This window comes from Siniperca chuatsi, linkage group LG18, assembly GCF_020085105.1.
Source record: "Siniperca chuatsi isolate FFG_IHB_CAS linkage group LG18, ASM2008510v1, whole genome shotgun sequence".
Lineage (NCBI taxonomy): Eukaryota > Metazoa > Chordata > Actinopteri > Centrarchiformes > Sinipercidae > Siniperca > Siniperca chuatsi.
In genome coordinates, this window is record NC_058059.1 from 8,714,049 (window position 1) to 8,734,160 (window position 20,112).

The 20,112-nt window shown below is 38.7% G+C and overlaps 1 protein-coding gene across 3 annotated transcripts in view; it reads right to left on the reverse strand.

The window, feature by feature from the left end:
- Positions 1-20,112, reverse strand: part of itga1 (integrin, alpha 1) — a 73,330-nt gene that overhangs the window by 18,139 nt on the left and 35,079 nt on the right. For 2 of the 3 annotated variants that reach the window (XM_044174151.1, XM_044174150.1), the window contains exons 2-11: positions 14,713-14,833; positions 10,561-10,670; positions 7,847-7,935; positions 6,477-6,591; positions 4,947-5,074; positions 4,061-4,209; positions 3,282-3,432; positions 2,935-3,109; positions 2,275-2,348; positions 280-427 (exon numbers count right to left, since the gene is read on the reverse strand). In XM_044174151.1, the coding sequence (XP_044030086.1) occupies positions 280-427; positions 2,275-2,348; positions 2,935-3,109; positions 3,282-3,432; positions 4,061-4,209; positions 4,947-5,074; positions 6,477-6,591; positions 7,847-7,935; positions 10,561-10,670; positions 14,713-14,759 (1,186 nt within the window). In that variant the 5' untranslated portion in view covers positions 14,760-14,833. Of the gene's footprint in view, positions 1-279; positions 428-2,274; positions 2,349-2,934; positions 3,110-3,281; positions 3,433-4,060; positions 4,210-4,946; positions 5,075-6,476; positions 6,592-7,846; positions 7,936-9,388; positions 9,411-10,560; positions 10,671-14,712; positions 14,834-20,112 lie in introns of those variants that run through there. The other variant, XM_044174152.1, reaches the window with a different exon arrangement.

A 20,112-nucleotide genomic window follows, 5' to 3' on the forward strand; every position in this document is an offset into this window, starting at 1 on the left:
CATGTAGAAATTAAATTTTTATGCCTGTGGGCCGAGTGGGAATGCACGGGCGAGGCCAAAAGAAGAAACACTAATGCACATGTCCAATGGGCCACACAACACGTAAGCAAGCCTGGAAAGAAATTTTTTTTGGCTTATGCGCTTGGTGAGCATATTTCATTCAAGGAACTGGGCGCCATCTTTGAGTCTAGTATCCAGTTCCTATAATACATCCATGGTTCATGTAGGACCCCATCACTCATTGTGAGAAGCTGACTGAGATATTACGAGTCAACTCACCGAGGTACCCAGCAAGTCCTTCGTACCCAGCCTCAGTCTTTGGGTCGTAGAACTGGGTCTTCCCTGGAACGATTGTTCCTCCAGCAGTATGCATTACCACAGTCCCGTTCCAGTCATACGCTCCCACTGCTCCCAGTAACACACCTTCCTACGGGAGACAGCAGAGCTGATATCAGGAACAGTTGCAATGAGATTAGAAGAAGTACTCAGATCCTTTACTTAAATAAAAGCAGTAATATACCACAATGTGAAAATACTATATTACAAGTAAAAGTTCAGCATACAAAATATTACTTCAGTAAAAGTACCAAAGTATTATCAGCAAAATGTACTTAAAGTATCAAAAGTAAATGTACAAATTATGCAGAAAGGTGTATTGTTGGAATCTTATTACTGATGTATTAACATGTAAGCACTAAGCAGTATGTTGTAGCTGGTTGAAGTGGAGATCATTTTAAATGTTTTATATGCTTTTGGGTGGATTTATCCATAAAAATTATATTTTATTTGCTAAACATACAATTTTTATCTAAAATCTGAACATGCAAAGTTACTATTAACTAAAGCTGTCAAATGTGAAATAAAAGTACAATATTTCCCTCTGATATGTGGTGGAGATGAAGAATAAAGTAGCATAAAATACTAAGTATAAGTAGAGTACAAGTACCTCAAAATTGTACTTAAGTACAGTACTTGAGTAAAGGTACTTAGTTACTTTCCACCACTATCTAAAAAGACCCACTAGTATACCGGTAACTACTGCTGAAACATTTAGTCACATAATTGACTGACAGAAAATTAATCAACAACATCTTGATGGTCAATTAATCATTATTAAAAGTTATTTATCAAGGGAAAATTACAAACATTCAGAGGATCCAGGTTTTAAAATGTGATATTTTGTGCATTTCTCTGCTTTATATCTTGGTAAATTGAATAACTTTGGGTTTTGGACTGTTGCTCTGAATCAAACATGCAATCTGAGGACGTCTGGGAAATTGTGAAGGGCATTTTTCACTATAGTCTGCTATTTTATTAACTAAATGACAAACCGATTCATCAAAGAAATAATCAGCAGATTAACTGATAATGAAATGCAATAATTAGTTGCAGCTGTATATAGACAGAAAAAAAAAGTTGTACTTTTTTTGTCTACGGGAAACAGAATTATCTAATAGGAAGGGGAGGGGTCACACAGGACATAACATGAATCATTACTCACAATGAACTGAGTCAAGAGGCCGTTTCCCACTACTGACCACTAAAGCAGGGCCTCACGTGTTCAGCACACACTGGAACAACTCAGTTTGGTTTTATCTGGTTTTGTTAAGTTGAATGAGCCAGTGCAGCCATAGAGACAGTGTACTCAGCGATTGACGAGGTGATAAATGTGAGTCAGGAGCAGGAAGAGAAGCGTAGGAGGTTTGTTTTTAAATAGACATAGGAAATACCTAATTAATGAATTCAAAAGGTGTGTGAAGGGGCAAACGCAAGCATGTTGTCTTTACAGTAGTGAACAAACATCTGATTCAACCTCCCTCACCGTGTCTTGTGCTGCACATGACTCGTGTTTGCCTTTCAATCTATTTCTTTCTGTCTGTCTCGCACACTCTCATGCAATCAGACAAAACACGGTCAGTGTGAAGTCTGCAGCAGTGTGAGCAGAGAGGACAGAGAGAGTGTGCGTCTGGGAACTTCTCCTGACCGAGGTGAATCACCAAAGGGTTGAAGATGCACCAGAGATAACACTGTGGCATTGTGTCTGGGCGAGTTCATTAGCTGAGCAAACATCCATGCCAACATGTACACTTGCACGCAAGCACAGACAATAAACACTTCCTTTAAAACTAAACACCTACAGATGTGATCTAAAGATATAATACACTCATCTCAACTTGGTCTGGTTCAGTGATTTTACAGTGAGTCACTGACTTTTACTTTGCGAATATGGTATTTGTGTATTCCTCTGTGGTAAAAAATTGGATTTAGACTTACTTTAGAAGTATGTGCACTAAACCCAGCTTGGGACATCTCCATCTCAAAGGAGGAGGTGAAATTGCCAGTTGTAGCTGAGGAAGGAAAAGTTAATTTTAACTTTTTTACATAAAAATAAACTGTACATAATACTGATTAATTGTTGAGTCAAGAGAGTATTTGTTTGGAAAGTGTACTCTTTTAAGGAATAGTGTAACATTTCAGGAAATACGCTTATTCGTAACCCATTCTTGCAGAGAGTTAGATGAAAAGATCGATACCACTCTCATGCCTATACGGTAAATGTGAAGCTACAGTCTGTTATCTTAGCTTCCATCTGTTAGCACTTCTAAAGCTCACTAATTATCATGTTATATCTCGTTTATTTAATCTGTACAAAAAAGGAAGTGAAAAAAGTCGGAGTGTAAAAAGTTCTGCTAGTTGTTTCCCCCTGTTTCCAGTATTTGTGCTAAGCTAACCGGCTGCTCGCTGTAGCTTCATTTTTACTGTACAGACATTAAGTTGGTATCGATCTTCTCATCTAACTCTCTGCAAGAATGCGAGTATGCGTATTTTCCCAAAATGTCAAACTATTTCTTTAAAGCTGTTGGGTGTATGAGCACTAAGGCAGGTGAACATGTAAAACTTGGTGAGCATGAATTTATGTGTTTACAGGGATACCTTCCAATGCAAAAATCCTGCTTCCCAGAGCATCCACAATGGTCAACAATGCCACCTCATCAGACACGTTGAAGAAGTGTTCGTGTAGCGGCTTACTGGAGATGGACTCAATCTCCTTGATAAACTTCTGCACTTCTTCTGCACTTTTGTTCTGACGATTGTAGTCTCCCAAAACCTGGAAACAACAATAAACTATCTTAACAACATCAAAAGTACGAGTGAGAGACTGATTTGAAACCGATTTAATTGACCCAGCAGTTCTGAGCAGATCAGTTCCTCTTAAGATCAGAAAACACAGTAAATACATGTTAACATAATCAAACAACACAAAGGTAATTTGTACCCACAGCAATGCCAAACCTCTCGATGTCATCGTTGTCACAGTCTCCTATGACCTTGTCTAGATTATGGAAGTCATGTGACTCTCCGTCAGTCACAATCACCATGACTTTCTTCACCCCAGGTCGTGCACCACGCTCTGGCATGAAGGCCTCCTTCCTGATTGGTAGAAATTTTCAAAATTCAGTCAAAGGAACACTACTCCTAGAGCACTTGCAGACATTGGGCCTAAAATTTCTTGAGACTGGCAGGAGGTTGACTCTATGATCAGTCCCTGTGTTTCTGTCCACTTTAAACTATCTAATAAAGCAGTACTGTAAAAATAATCTTGGTGTAAAATCAAGTGAGATTCTTTAGACCTAAATTCTTACCATACAAACAGGCGTTAAAGCATTTATAAAAGCACTATTCAGCAATGGTTTCCTGATTGCCTTGGGTCGGTGAGTCTCCAGGTCACCGACTGTCGGAGATTCAGATGTTTTATGCTAGTAGCAGCTAATGTAACCTCGAGCAGAGATGAGGAGCAAGCTACAGAGGTGTGGTAAGCTCACTTCTTTCTAACTCCCCACCGCCAGCTTTTTTCATTTTCAAACTTGTAGTCTTCAGCCACAGCCGACGCTGACTCAAATTACATGGCTTTGCGCAACTGGTTGTCTTTATACAACTTTTTTCACATATGCAGTAGTACTCCCCAAGACCTGTAAACAGACTTTGATATGTAAAATCGATGAAGGTCCCCTTTAAGCTCAACTTTGGCTACAAGATTTTACGGGTTAATGTTGAGTACCTGGCAATATCAATGCCCAGGAAAGTCATGGTCTTGAAGCCAGTTTGCTGAGGAAGCCCTTCGACGAACTTCAGCAAAGAAGGAGTGTTGTCAAACTGGCTCAGGTTGACACGGTGAGTCACAGTTTCACCATAGGACACTATGCCCACCTGGAAAACACACACACACACACTGTGAACTCCACACGTTTTTCTTGTAAACGTTATCCTACATTAAATTTATTTTTCCTTTTCTCTCCTTCTATGTTCTTCTCTTCTCTGCGTCCCCTCCCAGACAGTCTGTTGACGATGTGGTTAGGTCTGGTGGGGTTGATATGACACAATGTTCTTTATACAGAAGGCAGAGGACTTCAGCAGCCATGGAAGATGTGACTTACAACCACTGGGCTCCACAGCGAGAAGACTTTCCAGTGTTTCCCTCTGGAAAACACCACAAGCTCCAGGCCAGATCAATGTAACCATAATAAAAACTAACCACCCATTCGAAGAGCGGTCCAAGACAAGTGAACAGAAATACACTCAAGGTATAACTTACTAAGGCAAAGGCTAAAATTACTTACTTACTAAAAAGGCTTCAGTTCATAAAGTCTGAAGGACATCTTACAGTTATTCTCACTGTTGGCACCATGTCTAAAATTCCATAATGGAGGACACTTAAATCATCATGAGTTGGCAGCAAATGTATTCCTTCATTCATCCTTTTTCTATCTCAGTCTAATCTTATATAACTCATTCATTTATCCATGTATTTATCCATCCATTTTTGATTCCACAACCTGATGTTTAATGCTGCATTCACCCATGTGTTTAAGACAAAAAGAGTAATTTCCAAAGGAATTAACATTATGATATTTTCAAAGGTCCTTTCATTAATTTATGCAACTGACCTGTGAGAGTTTAGGTCCGATCTCTATCTTCTCGATGAAACGTCGCAGAAAATCAATGATACTGGACCAGGGGTAGATACTGTTAGATCCATCCAGAACTATCACAATGTCCAGCTCCTTCGCACACTCTGGAATAAAGCCAGACATTAGAGTTAATTAAATGGTAAATGGTTTGGTTTTTGATTTCTCTGCATGCAGTTACAGGTATTACAGGCTAAAAGGTACTTATTTTATACATATATACATACTGTATATACATATCTTTAAATTGTTCCAAAGAAGGATGGCTGGTCTCACTAACATTTGCTGATTTCACTCCAAAGAAAGAAATTAAATTATGTAACACATCCTCTTCCTGTTTGCTTGTGCCCACAGCAGACACACTACAGTAGCTCCAAATCCAAATATAATAATGTACAGCAGTGGTTCCGAGCCTGGGGGTGGCACCCATAAGGGGTCGCAACATTATTAACAGTACAGGAAAGCAGAAAAACATAAACAAAATTATGTTTGCTATGTTTTACTCTAATCTTTGTTTTTGTTTTTTGATTACTAGATAATTGTATGTCTCTTAAAGTAATAATTTGAAATTTTCAGTTCAGTTATTTATCCCATGTATATGCAGCAGAGCACACACACACACACACGCAACACACATATCCCAATAAAAACAAATAGGATAAAATAACACAATTAATAGTTAGAATGTCAAAAAAGATAAAGTGCATATTAACAGACTGCATAGTAACAACTAAAAGGGCTATGTGCTAGGCACTTCAATAAGCGCATTTTGGAAATACTTGTTTTCTTGCAGAGAGTTAGATGATTAGTCAGAGTGATACCACTCTCCAGTTATACCACTTATGTAGAGGATAATAATGCAAGTTAAAGAAGTACAAGGCATCACATCTTTCACATTGCAGAAATTGTATTTCCCTACTACTGATCCCATAGATGTGTAGTAATTGGCCTCAGATAAGCTAATTTCACCATTCGTCAAACCTTCAAACCCCATGCAGAGAACAAAAAATTTAAATTAAATTTAAATTACATTTACTTCAGTTTAAATCCTGGGAAATGTTAATACTATGAGTGATTTTAATGTTTCTTTTGCTGCACTGCATATGTGTTTGTTTCTGTTAAAGGAATGGCAGAGAAAGTGATACTGAAAGAATCAGAGAAAGAGAAACAGAAAGAGAAAACGACAGTACACAGTTTACTCTCCGGTTCTTTCTAGGCTGTTTCCTTCCTGGGAAACAGAGTGCAGGCCCAGTAAACTGTCTCCTAACTTGGGCATACAACACGGCAGAAGGGTCGGGCCTGAGAGGGATAGGGGTCGCAGACATGTTTACATTAAGAAGAATGCTCTAATCTCCCTCTTTACTAAGGAAGGGTGAGTTTGATGTCAGGATCTTGGGTGGTACTTCTGTGAAGCGTAGATTATAATCTCTTATACCCGACAGGCAATTTGTGCAGATGCTGTCACGTCCTGTGTGGATCTACTGTGTCTTATTTTGTCAGGCTGCGTACCTTGCACGGCCGGTGCCACCGAGTTGAGGATCTGGAAGGAAGAGCTGACATTCGCACAAACTCCTGAGATGTACTGCTGCTCTCCGCACATGTAGCCATACTGAGGACCACAGGCCTGTGGAGACAGGAAACACACACACATACAAATAAACTGATCCTCGAGTTGCTTGAGAAAGTAAAACCTACAGGCTGAGACTGGTTAGCTTTCCACCAGTATGAGGTCATGGGTGAGAGGAGGTTCAGGGCTACTGAAGACAGAAACCAAGAGGAAAGAACTACTCAAACTGAGGATTATACAGAGACTATTAAAAACCACCATAGATCCCTTCAGATTACTTCTCCAGAGAGAAAAAGAGAAGAGGGAAACAGAGAAATTGAGCCTGCAAGGAAGTAGGGCTTTAAAATTACCAACAATAACTGGAAAATTGTATAACATCTATTAAACTTTCAGCCTAATTTCCTTAGCTTTCCCTGCATGCTCCACAACCTCAGTGCTTTCTTTACAATCCGGAGGGATACTGGAGTTCTACAAAAACATGACTAAGAGTCTACAGCTATGTTAGCGGCTCTGTGAGGCTGTACTTAGGCACAGTGGTGCTTTGAGCTAAATGCTAACATCAGCATGCTAACATGCTCACAATGACAATGCTAACATGCAGATGTTTGGCAGGTATAATATTTACCATGTTCTCTATCTTTTCTATGTTCACCATCTTATTATTGCTAATTAGCGAATGTTAGCATTCAAACATTTGCTAATTAGCAATAAACACAAATTACAACTGAATCTGATGGGAATGTCATTAGAAAGAAATTGGATCATGTGACGCATCGAGCCCTCTGTTCAAATTGTGAAATGTTTTAGATTAACTCTGATGGGTGTTGAATTACAGCATATAAACACAGGCATAGTGTTGAAGAGTTACGTTAACACTCATGGTAACCACATTAAGGGTTGGAGCTTCAGTTATACTTGCAGCAGCACAGGATCAGACCTCACAGTCCAACATTATATTTTCTTACCAAAAGTTGCATCAATATATATTTATTGATCACTAGTCATTTTCACACCCTGTTAATCCCATAATCATGTACAAATAAAATTTACTGGAGTTCATAACCATAAAACCTAATGGGTGTCGCCACCTCCTACATACTTTTACATAAACTTCTGCATTTATACAGTTGATTGACAGTATCCTGTTACATTCCCAGAACATGAAGGACTCACTGGGAAACATGGGAGATGAAGCCCACTGTTTCCATAGAGTGCAAAGGTCTAGTGAACATATACTTGCTGCCCAGTTTCTTTGCAGAAAAATATGCAAAGTTACATACAAATTACATACATAAGAACAAGTCCCCCTTACCAGAAATCCTCCGTCGGGATTGGTCACCAGTGTGGTTCCCATGGTCATGTTCTCCTTGACTTCATGTAAGTTGGGAACTGTTGTGTTTTCTAAGAAAAATATGGATGAATAAACAGAGTGAGACAAAAAGAGAGCAGAACAGAGAGGAAGAACAGCTGGACAAATTCCTCTTCTGTATTTTCCCATAGGAAGAGAGCCGCTCACCCTCCATCCTCACTTCCATCTACCCCAAGAAGATGTAATAACTACTGACATGTGGTTTAATATAGGATGTTTCGTTACTTTACCATACTGTCCCTCAGCTTTTAGCAATTAATAAAGGATACAGAGCACAACACAAAATGTTTTGCTGATAAACATCCTAGTTGCGGTGATGAAGAAATAGAGGATTTGAATCATTAAGCAACAATGCGAAACATGTGGCTAAAATTAGCATGTTATGACAAACTATTGCTTCAGCTTGGGAATGCTTTGGATCTGCTTTACTTTTTTTCCAAAGGGATCCACATATTCTCACAAACTCATTCACATGGCGTTTCAATTTCGAATGGAGCTCTTCATCAATCCCCATCGGGACATTTTGATATTTAACCATTTCTTATTGACATTAGCAGCCAGTTATGACTTTGGCATGAGCTCTCCTTCGAACAGACATGCAGCACAATTGTTAACTTTCCTATTTCCTTTCCCTTTCCTTATTTCTTAACTATCTGATAAAGTGAGTGACATGGACCAAGATCCTGCACCCCATGATATACCCACGTGGGACTGCAAGCAGCTTTGTGGCGCTGCAGAGGAGAATACATGCTTTGTCCTCAGTGAACTGTGAACTCCAGATAACTATCAGAACAAATCAGACTTATCACACAATCACTCTTGGTCTGGAATGACCTCTTGCAAATCAAATGAAAATACATGTCAAATACCATTTGTAATGTTCTACTTATATATAACCAGTGTTTTAATAGGTAGTAGCTATGAATTGACTGAAATTTATTGACAAACTAATTAAAAATATAGCATTTCAGCTTATCAAGATCATGGTCTTCCATTCCACACACACACTACATGAATAAAAAGTGTTTGTTGTTTTGTGTATTTTTATTGAATATTTCACATTTATAAGATCATATTAAGACATCCACCATTGCTAAGTAGTTCTTCAGCCTGCAAGACTGCAGCCTGAATTTTTTGTGCAGCCAACAGATTATGTTTATTGTTTGTCATTTGGATTAAATTTTCCAAACAGAATGGAAACATATTGCAGTGCTGTTTAGCAAACAACTTGAAAACCACGGATGTTGCCAGTATTTCCTCACATATAATAGTCCTGTTATAACCACCTTTCAATTTTATTGGCAGGAGGGAACAGTGATTAAAAATTATAACATAACAACCACACAAATTTAACTTAGCTCATTATGGTTTGGCATATCTCTCTCCTGCGCTGGAATAGTGCAAACCTAGTATGGAGACAGGTCTGGCAATGAGAAAGTAGGGCGTCGTCAGTGGGCATTGACCGAAATTACTCTACAGACTTACATGTGACTGACAAGCCCTTTCCTTCAATGCAACATCAACGTCAACCCTTCCTGCTGGGCTGTCCTTGGATTATGCCTCATGTTCCTCAGGTGTGCCCAAGAAACATCACTTTAAATATCCACCAAAATAGTTTTTTGAATAAATCTGAGGTCATGCAGTTGCTGCCACTCTTATTACTTATTTGCAGAGTGTTCTGGCTCCAGCTGCCAGGCTCAGTTGACTCCCAGTGGATGTTTTCCAGACTAAACTAAAGTTTGCCTGTCTAACTTATCCAAGATAAAACAAATACAGCACTCTCCACCGGTGAGTGGTGGAGAATCATTTCCAGCCCTGGCTGTAAATTATCAGCACTTGAAGCCAATAATTTACCAACAGCAGGAGAACTGTAACCCCTGTAATTTGATCATTTTGAGGTGTGAACAGCTGTGTTGAAAAGTCTTCATCCCTGAGCTGAAAGTTGGTGTGCAGATCTACTGTACACACTAGCGCTCAGTCCCCCTGTGTCAACACACAAGCAAACACTAATAGAGGCTTTGCAGGCTGCTGACCGGGAGCTAAGTTGTGTTTATCTGTTTAATTAAAATATAATTGGAAGGATGAAACATTAAAACCTTGTTTATTTTCTGTCTTGCTATTCTGATGGGCCTCACTTCCTCCCCATGAGACTCAGTCAGATATAGAGTAGACTTAAACACACAGTAATACAATTACACAAGAACCTGCCACAATCAAGTACATACTAGGACTGCAACTGATTTTCATTATCAAGTAAGGTCCAGATTGTTTTCTCGAGGTGACATCTTCAAATGTCTTGTTTTGTCCAAAAATTATATCTAAAGCAGCAAATCCTCATATTTGAGAAGCTGGAACTAGAGAATGTTTGGCATTTTGGCTTTAAAAAAATGACGGAAACGATTGATCAATTATTTAAATAGTTGCCGATTCATTTCCTGTTAATCACTTAATCAGCTAAGTGACTAATCGTTTCTTTATATAAACACAGACTTCAGTGCACAATTGCTGAACACAAAGGTGCATATATTTCCTCACCCATGCATGCACAAAAAGCAATGAATGAGAATTCAAACAGATACAATATGCACACACACACACACACACACACAGACACACACACACACACACAGACACACACACACACACAGTATTCTTACTAGGCAGCTCCAGTTTAACACATGTGTTGTCCCCCTTCCCCACAGGACACTTGTAGACGTCTCCTGTCCGTTTAGCTGGCTGGCCTGACAGCGGCGATCCAATCAGAACCCTGAATAAATAAAGAACAGTTGGGATTGGTCGGTTAGAAGTCCTGCCAACAATCACACAACAGCATCACAGTTTTGCAATTGTGATAACAAGCACAGTTCAAATATTGTGGTAGAAATTAAGCATTGGCAGGTTGAAAGTGGTGAGCTTTTTTCTAATTTCGCAACCATTTGGATTTGCCTTAATTATGCTTACATAGTAAAAATAAACAGCAGGGTCAGATTGGCTGATAAAGCTTATAGTTTATTATAACTGTCTTATGAATCTGTGGCTGTCATATTATTATATTATGAAAAAGCACTTAATTACCACTTCATTTTCACCTCTTTACTAATGCATGATATGTTACAGATGTTGCAGATCGGTACAGTGTCATTGTACAGTGTGTGTGATATCTGGTCTGTAGAGGTGGAAGAAGTAAATACTCAAGTAAAAGTACAAAAGTATTAGCATTATGATATACTTAAAGTGCCAAAAGTAAAAGTAGATAATTCAGAATAATGTATATATGTATGTAATGTGTATTATATTTTTAGATTATAATTATTGATGCATTAATGTATACATAATGTTGAAGCTGACAAAGGCAGAGATAATAACTGCTTTATTTACTTTATCTGTTGGGTAGCTTGTGAATTTCCCCTCTGGGGATCAATAAAGTTTTATCTTAATCTATAACATTACATCATAATTTATTTGTTGATTATATTTTGTATTATTAATCTGAATCTACAGAGTAACTAGTAACTAAAGTTATCAAATAAATGTAGTGGCGTTAAAAAGTACAATATTTTCCTCTGAAATGTGATGGAGTAGAAGTATAAAGCAGCAGAAAATGGAAATACTCCATTTACATCCAGTAAAATACATGTATGTTCAGTATGCACAACTGCATGTCTTATACACACCCATGTCCATGTGTGAGTTTCATAACATCGTGTCAATCCGTCAGTAAACTAATGCTAAAAAGAGTCGGTCATCTGCCTTCCTCCAAACAATCAGGCTTATTAACATTCCTGGACTCTAATGGGCCCTGGACATCTAAAGCGACACACTGAGTGGAACAACAACACACTCTCTGCGAGAAACACCACAACATAATTGATTTATTTATGACCAATACTCAACTACTGCTTATTCTTTCAATTCATCTGTAAATTATGTTTAAACAAATGACTACAGATTGTTAAAGGCTGATACATTTCACAGAGCCATGAGTGTGTGTGGTTTCTTAGCTGTCAGCTTATTGTCTTTCCTGCTTGCATCACTGCAAAAAGGTCAATTCGAGAAAGTCATAATATTTTATTTAAATCTTATTTTTCTTATTCAAGCTAAATTAACCTTATCAGGCTCCATTTTCATCAGATTATTAAACTTGCTTCAAGGTAAATGGTCTTGATTTTTAGCCAAGCTAGCAGCGTGGCTCTATGGTTTGCAGTGTCGGCTGGTCGGTCCACCTATTCGGTCCAGACTGAAATACTGTATCTCAACAAATATTTGATGGATTGCCATGAAATTTTGTGCAGACATTCGTGGTGGCCAGATGATTAATCCTAATGACTTTGGTGCTCTCTTGGCATTCCAATCAGCCTCAGCTGTACTTTGTGTATTTTGCTAATTATTAAATAATCGTAGAAGATAAGAACCACGATTCTTATGTGAGTGGATTTTTTCACCCACCACTTCTGTAGACTCTTAGTCTATTAGATATTAAATCTACCTGCATTTTTTAGCTAGATCTAACAAGAAACAAGTCTAAAAAGTGGATTACTTGATTGTCAAACTATTATCCCAAACATCTATTAACAGAAATAAATGGCTTATTTCAAGAATCATACCAATCTTAAAATTTTGAAGGTATTGCGTTTCTTAAGAGCCATTGCTTATATCAAATAATTTTCACTACTTTCGCAGAGAGTTAGATGAGTATATCGATACATGCTCATATCTGTCCGTTAAATATGAAGGTTAGCTGTGTCCTCCTGTTTCCAGTCTTTATGCTACGCTAAGCTAACCGTCTCCTGACTGTAGCTTCATATTTAACGGACAGACACGATAGTGGTATCAATTGTCAATCATCTAACTCTCAGCAAGAAAGCGAATAAGCGTATTTCCCAAAACGTGTAACTATTTCTTTAAAGGTCAGAAAGTGTTGATAGAGGGATCATTTTTACTACTACTTTCAAGAAATCATATCAAGTCATTTGGCAAATTTTGATGCTTGCAAATCTCTCTAGATTTCTCATAATTTCTCTACATAAACAAGCAATAATTTGTTTGTAGAAGAAGATTTTGTGCAGCATAGTTAGTTGACTCAACAACAACATGGCGATTTTCTGATATGTATGCCAACGGTCTTGTGAGAAAACCCAAAATGTATAGTGAGCCAGAGTTATCAGAAACTACAGTCGAAGGATGTCTCTGCCCCATGTAACACATTTTCTCTGTGCAGTTGATCCACCTTTCAACACTGCTGTGGTGCACCGAAGAGCTACAGGGTGGAGGTCTGGAGGAGACATCTGTGACTAATCAGTCACCTCCCAGCTATGGCAACCTGTGTCTTACATCATCTCATGATCGGTATCTTTTTCCCCCATAATTTTCTCCCACACAGACACACTGAGGGCTACATATCATCTCTAATTTTATTGCCCCTGTTTTCCTTAAAACTCTCTACCATTCTGTTTTAACTCTTTATTCTCTTTCTCGTTCACTCCTCAGATATCTGATGTCCTTCCTCTGCTTTCTGCCTGCTTTGCCCATGTTGTTTCACAGGTTCAACTTCTTCAGTCAGGCCCTTATCACGCTGACCTTTTTGGGTAGCACTTTTCTCTGAACTGGAACAAAATAGTGCTATCTGGAGATGCAACAGAGCCAATGTGTTTTCGGGAAACAGTGTGGAGAATCAGTCACAGCTGGCTCCACTGATTAGTGGTGAGTGCATTACTATAACTGATCTCATATGAGCTTGATAAGATCATTACTGCCGAACAGCACCAGGTACAGATGTGGTGAGGAATCAGCTTTGGTGTTGCAACAGGTTGGAGAGAAGCAAACTGGGAAATAAAGACTGGAGTAACTGAAGGAGAGATGTAGAGAAAAGAGTGAGAGACACAGAGCCATTAACCACACTCTAATAGCATTTAACAAGGTTTTAAAAATGTGCTCCAAGACAGTTTTAGCAAGGAGCCACGGATGCTTGGTTTCACTGTATTTACAAGCTGGGTATGTGGATACTCTGGTGGGCAGTTTACAGTTAACAGCTAGAGTAGTAAACACAAGGATTCTCATTACAGCAGCAGCTGGTGTGCTCTCCTTCATTTAGTTTTACAGGTGAATTAGGGTTTTTCGCTTTTGTTAATGTTGTGGATTAGAATTACACTGAACTGAGGCTTGGTATAATAAAAAGTAAAGTGAGAACCTTTTTGGCCCGGCCTCTCTCAAACAAGACTTAGGAGATTTTGTGATAATTATGAGGACCACTGAAGCAGAGACACCAGTTTGTGAACAAACACAAAAGAGTTCATACTGCTCGTTTGACACCTCCAAGTTTTTTACTTAACTACTTAACTAGAGAGCACAAATTATTAAATTGTGCAAACAAATTGATCATTTTGTCCTGTTCTCTCACAGTGATAGATTTTATCTTATTTTGCTGTTGAAGCTTTAACGGCAAATGCAGTTGACATGCAGTTTCACTTCTGATTCATGCCACCTGCACGGATGAGAAGTAAAAATACAAGAGGAAGTGCTGATCTTACTAATATAATTGTGGTTAAACCTCTTTTGCACCACGAATAACTGTCTTATACTGACTTAATATGACAAGAATCAGTTCAGACTTCAGTGCCATGTTGGAAGTTTTATGGAAATGTTACAAGCTCCAACCTAACATCATATTAAATTGCCATCACATGGTGCGTGTCTGAAATGGGCTTGTGTTTCAACTAGCATCTGCGAGATGAGGAGGAAACTGTGTAGTGGTGAAAGATGATGAATGTTAAGACAACCTCAGTTCTTCAAAATGTACAGTTGACACTCACCATTTCCCCTCGCTGTTCTCAAACTGCTGGACAGTGTAGCCGAACATGTCCTCCAGTGGACCGCTGAATGACAAGGCATTTTTCTGGTCCACATTGAAGGACAACACGCACGCCAGCAGCACTGCAAGGGACGAAGGGGAAAAAAAGGTTATACAGAATGCCTGAGACATTTGTTTACTAAACAGATTAATGTAGTATCTACAGTACTGCTCTCCGGTGTGAGTTTAGATTAATAATCTAACTGATTAATAAATAATCCAGTCCTGAAATAAGAGACTTGTGCATTCATTTTCTCATATAAAAAGACATCTTAATAAGTAGAAGGTCAGCATTAACAAACATTCTTAATAAACATTTATAAAACAGTCAAGATGCAACCCGGAAATGAAAAATAAACAGATCTAGTAATAGAATAACTATAAATAACAGAGATTTCTGTAATTTGGCCACAATATTTATATAATTCTAATATCAAAAATATTTAGTAATATACTGTATATAGAGATGGTATACTGACATGAGGGATGAACTGTGTGAATCATGTCACACACACACACACACACACACACACACGCGCACTCGGAGAGCCATTTTGGAGGACATTGGAGGAATTTCAAACATCATTGTGAAGTGCTTTGGTCAGAGTCCAGTCTGACCTGCAGGACAATGGCTTCTTCTCTGCACTCTGCACAGTCTGCGTCTGTCTGTCACTGAGCTGAGTATATATCACAGAGGCTCTATATAAATCCATCCATGTGCTCATTGTGCCTGCACTACAATGACACTCATTATATCTACTGTGGCAGGGAATTCCTCCAGTATAATTTATTCAATTCTCGGACTTGTGAGGGAGTGCAAAGGAGTAGAAGAAGAGTGGGATTAAAAAAAGAACATGCAGACAGACCACATACATGGAGACACAAATAAAAATCAGCTATTTGTTCTTTGATGATGATGCTTTGTAGCTAATGTGTCTGACCCAAACAAATAGAGAGTACTACCATATGGAGTCTGGCTTGTGCCCCCAAAGTAATTATAGACTTTTTAGCCACGCTAGTGGAGAAGCTCAAGGGTTGATGGTTTGCTCAGTCAGTGCACCACTTTGGTCCAGTCTGAAATATGTCAACTATTTGCTGGATTGGTATGAAATTTTGTGCAGACATTTGTGGTCCCCAGAGACTCACTCCTAATGAATTTGGTTTCCTCTAGCGCCACCGTTATTGAATCGGTTGGCTGTAGACTCTTTGTCTTGTTTATTATCAGTGTGTATGTGTTATGTGAAATGTGTTGCTCGTAGTGATGAACCCACAGAGAATCGACATTTAACTCTGCCGTGCTACAAAGTGTTTATGCATCTTTCAGCCCATTGTTTTGATTTTTGCAGCCTGTAACTTTACAGTTTTGATTCTCACTGCTCTCATCAATCTTGTATCCAGCCACAACAGGCAGCTATGCTCAGCAAAAAAGCTTCAAAAACCCACTGTACACTACCTGCACAGCACCAAACGGCAGACAGACAAAGCTAGCGACTAGCTGATGAACATTGCATTTAGCAGCTAAACAGATATTTCCCTCAGGAGTTGGTGGAGGCCAAACCAGAGCTAAAAGAAGAGTGAATACTGAACCAGAAACACCACTCCTAATGAATGCTAATAGTGCCGCATGTCTGCTGGAAGTGTAAATAGGCCACTTTGCTAACACGTTAGCTATAACAACCTTATAAGGTGATAATATGTCAATGTTGTGTTTACAGATTGTTCAGCTGCTCTGATATGAAATATGGAGATATGTTGGTTTCACCAAACAGCAATGAAACTTTAAATAGGAAAATGAATGTAATTTTTACTCCATTTAATTATAAAAAAGTTAAAAATAAACATTCAAATTAATGTTTGTGATTCCATTCCATTTTAAACTTCAATCAAACTTTTTTAAGTTTTTCAATACATCTTTCAAATGAAAATTAAATGAATATGTATAATATGTAATGAATCAGTACTATATTAACCAAATGATAACTGAACACTGAAAATGTCTATAATTATTCAGGTGGCACAATCCAGACTATCAGACTAGACACATAATCATGAACTGTTAAATATGTGGTGTAGTCTCTTGTGCATGTTAAAAGGACATGCTTGGCAGACAGACAAGGAGAGCAATACAAACAGGGATCAGTGCATGTATGTAGACCATAACTCAAGGAGGCTTAGGTGCATGAATTACATGTAATTAGGTCTGTTGCCATCCCCTCTCACTGCTTTCTTATAAACATACTGCTGCCTCTCTTCATCCAGTCATGTTTAGATGTTGATCACATAGATTTTATATAAGATTACACTTTTACATTTTCCTCTGGTACAGACAGATAGAGAAAAAGAGAGAGAGAACCAGACCTGCAGAGTCATATACTGGAATCCCACCCAAGAAATTTCATTCCCCCCTTTTTCTTCCTCGTCCTTTTCTGTACTTCCTCTGTTACCCCTCTCCATCTCCCAGAGAAGATCCATTTCCTGTTCCTATTAACCTGATTATTGACATCCCCTCAAATCCACAGGCGCGCACACACACACACACACACACACACACACATAGACACACACAGCTAAATTAGATGATTTAAGATGGCTTCGGGCCAACCAGGCCTTTTCCATTTATCACAGCCTGAGCTCAAGTACAGTTCAGAGTCACGTTGGCCTGAGTTGTAAATTACACAGGAACGTCCTCTGTCTATTGGCAGACAAGTCTTTTGTGTATACCAATCTCATTTTGCTGTATTTGGTGTCTCCTAGGTCTGCTCTGTTCAAATCAAAACCAGTAAGTTATGTAACTGGCTATTTTCGTGAGCTGGGCTAACATCTGCCCTGGAAAACCAATAAGTGGACTTCTCCCTTTGTGGATGGAAATGGCCTCATGAGCCTCTGAGGTATTGGCATATAAAGCTGTCCATCACTGTCTGGAGGGTTCATATTGTACTCTGTTACACATGGTGAGCAGAACAGAAGGTGGTGTTTTTTAGCCTGGCTAGCAGCATCCTTTACTTTGGTGCAAACGGGAATATTTAAACAATTATTGGATGGACTGTGATGACATTTGGCACAGATGTTCCACTCAGGATGAATTGTGAGAACTTTGGTGATCCCCTAACTTTTCTTCTATCGCCACCATGAGGTCAACATTTCAATTTGTGTAATACTTTGTTTTATAACTAAATACTTGCAAACTAATGATATCCCCATCAGCCTCAGCTGTACTTTGTGTTTAGTGCTAATTATGTTACCATGCTAACATCTAAACTGAGATATCTTAAACATTAAAACTGCTAAATATCAGCATGTTAGCATTGTTGTTGTGAGCATGTTAGCATGCTGACATTTAAGTACAGCCTCACAAAGCTGCTAGCATGGCTGTAAACTCTTGCTTCAAGAAAAATTCTGGACTGGCAGATGCAATACAGTGCCTGTATGTCATTGTTTTGCTCACCAGAAATTTCTAATGTAATTTGATTTGAATATCACAGCCTTAAGACTACAATGAGCAACCAATGAGTCTGTTTTTGGTCAAGCTCCATGTGGTCCTGATTGATCCTGGCAGTCTGTCAGCCACACTAACCCACAATAAAACCCTGCTGCCCTCTTGGATATGTTATCAAAACCAAAACGACTCCATTTCAGCATTTAACAGTTCTGCAAGACATCAAACCTTGTAGCAAAAGTCAGATCTTTCAGATACAGCCAGGGCAGAAAGCAGCACAGATCAGCACCTCTTGACTTGTGAGACATCAAACCAGCTATAAAAATTACCCCAAGTCAGCACCTGTAGGCTTCAAAGCCTCGTTCAGCCACAGTTAAAACACACACCCAACTGGCACCTGCTCATCTGTAACATATCTAACCAGCTATAATCAGCTTTAAAGCTTAACGCGAATCAGCACCTGTGGGCAACAAAGTCATTAAGTAACTGTGAAACTCAACCTTAATCAGTAGTAGTAAGAAACATGTGTCAGTTGTAAAGCTGATCGTAGACAGACAGTTAAAACAAATCCTCTAAAATTACAGTAAGCAAACATCTGTTGTAGCTCAGAAACAGGATAATGTTAATGACATCAGTCAGAGTGCAAGAATGAATGAATTAATGTTTTTATGATGGACTGGTGTCTGACCGTTAAAAGGAATAAACCCAAAAACGGGCTTTGGGTGGGACCTGGACCTTCATGCATCATGTGCTGGTGTTTTACAACAGACACAACTATTCTGGCATGGCCTCGGGCAGCCTAGAGCCATAAAAACTGAACTATTTCCACATTTCCTCCTTTGTTCTTTTATATTTATCTATTTTTCTTCTCCACCACCCTTCTTTCTCAGCTTTCCCTTCTTACCTTCCTATAATCGTCCTCTGACTGTCTGTTTTTCCAGCCTGTTCTTTGAAATGGTTAGTCACGAGCTGAACTTTGACTTAACTTTCAAATTTTGGCTGTCTGCTCAGTCACTGCTTATTTCTTGACAAATGTACAGTAGCTTATGTGGGTGTGTAGTGGACATAAGAGGCCGTGTATGTAGACGTGTTTGTGTCTTCATTTGCAAAGGGGAACACAAGAGGCCAAATTCTGTTACGTTTTAGTGTTAATGTCTGTAGGCAAAGATAGATAGATAGATGCAGCATGATTAGAAACAAGACTATGGGTCTTTGACACAGTGGTTGTTTGACCTGCATGCTAACTAAGCATGCTAAAAATTATGTTAACATGTCACAAAAACACTGAAAAAAATGTATTCACAAAGTCACAAAAATTTGAGAGCACTGCTTGCATGAAGATTGCAAATAGTGCCAGCATCCTGTTTCACAAATATTTGTCATCACAAATTGCAGATAAATTGAGAAGGGTCTATCTGCAGTCTCACAGACTACATGACACACACTTCTACTTCACTACACGACACACCTCCTGAGATAACTTCCTAGATTACTAGACTTATTTTAACTCAAACCATGATCTTTTCCTAAACCTAACCAAGTAGTTTTGATGCCTAAACCTAACCAAACTGTGACCATTTTGAGGGTGTATCATGTAGTAGGCATGTCCTGTAGAACTGTGCACCCACAGATAGACCTACTTGGATGAATTTGCCAATCCTCTCACATGTTCATACATGTCTCACAAGAATGGTGTTTCTTTTGATTAGTTCATGTGTCAAAATTAACATGAGGAAATTATGTCATGCTGAAAGTCACAGCTTGCATGATGCAAATTTGGTGAAATGGGCCCATGATGTTTAGCAGTTGTAATGCTCACCATCTTCGTTTAGCGTGTTAACATTTGCTAATTAGCACTAAACACAAATTACATTTGAGACTGAAGGATAATGTCATTGGTTTTGCAGGTATCTGGTCATAAACCAA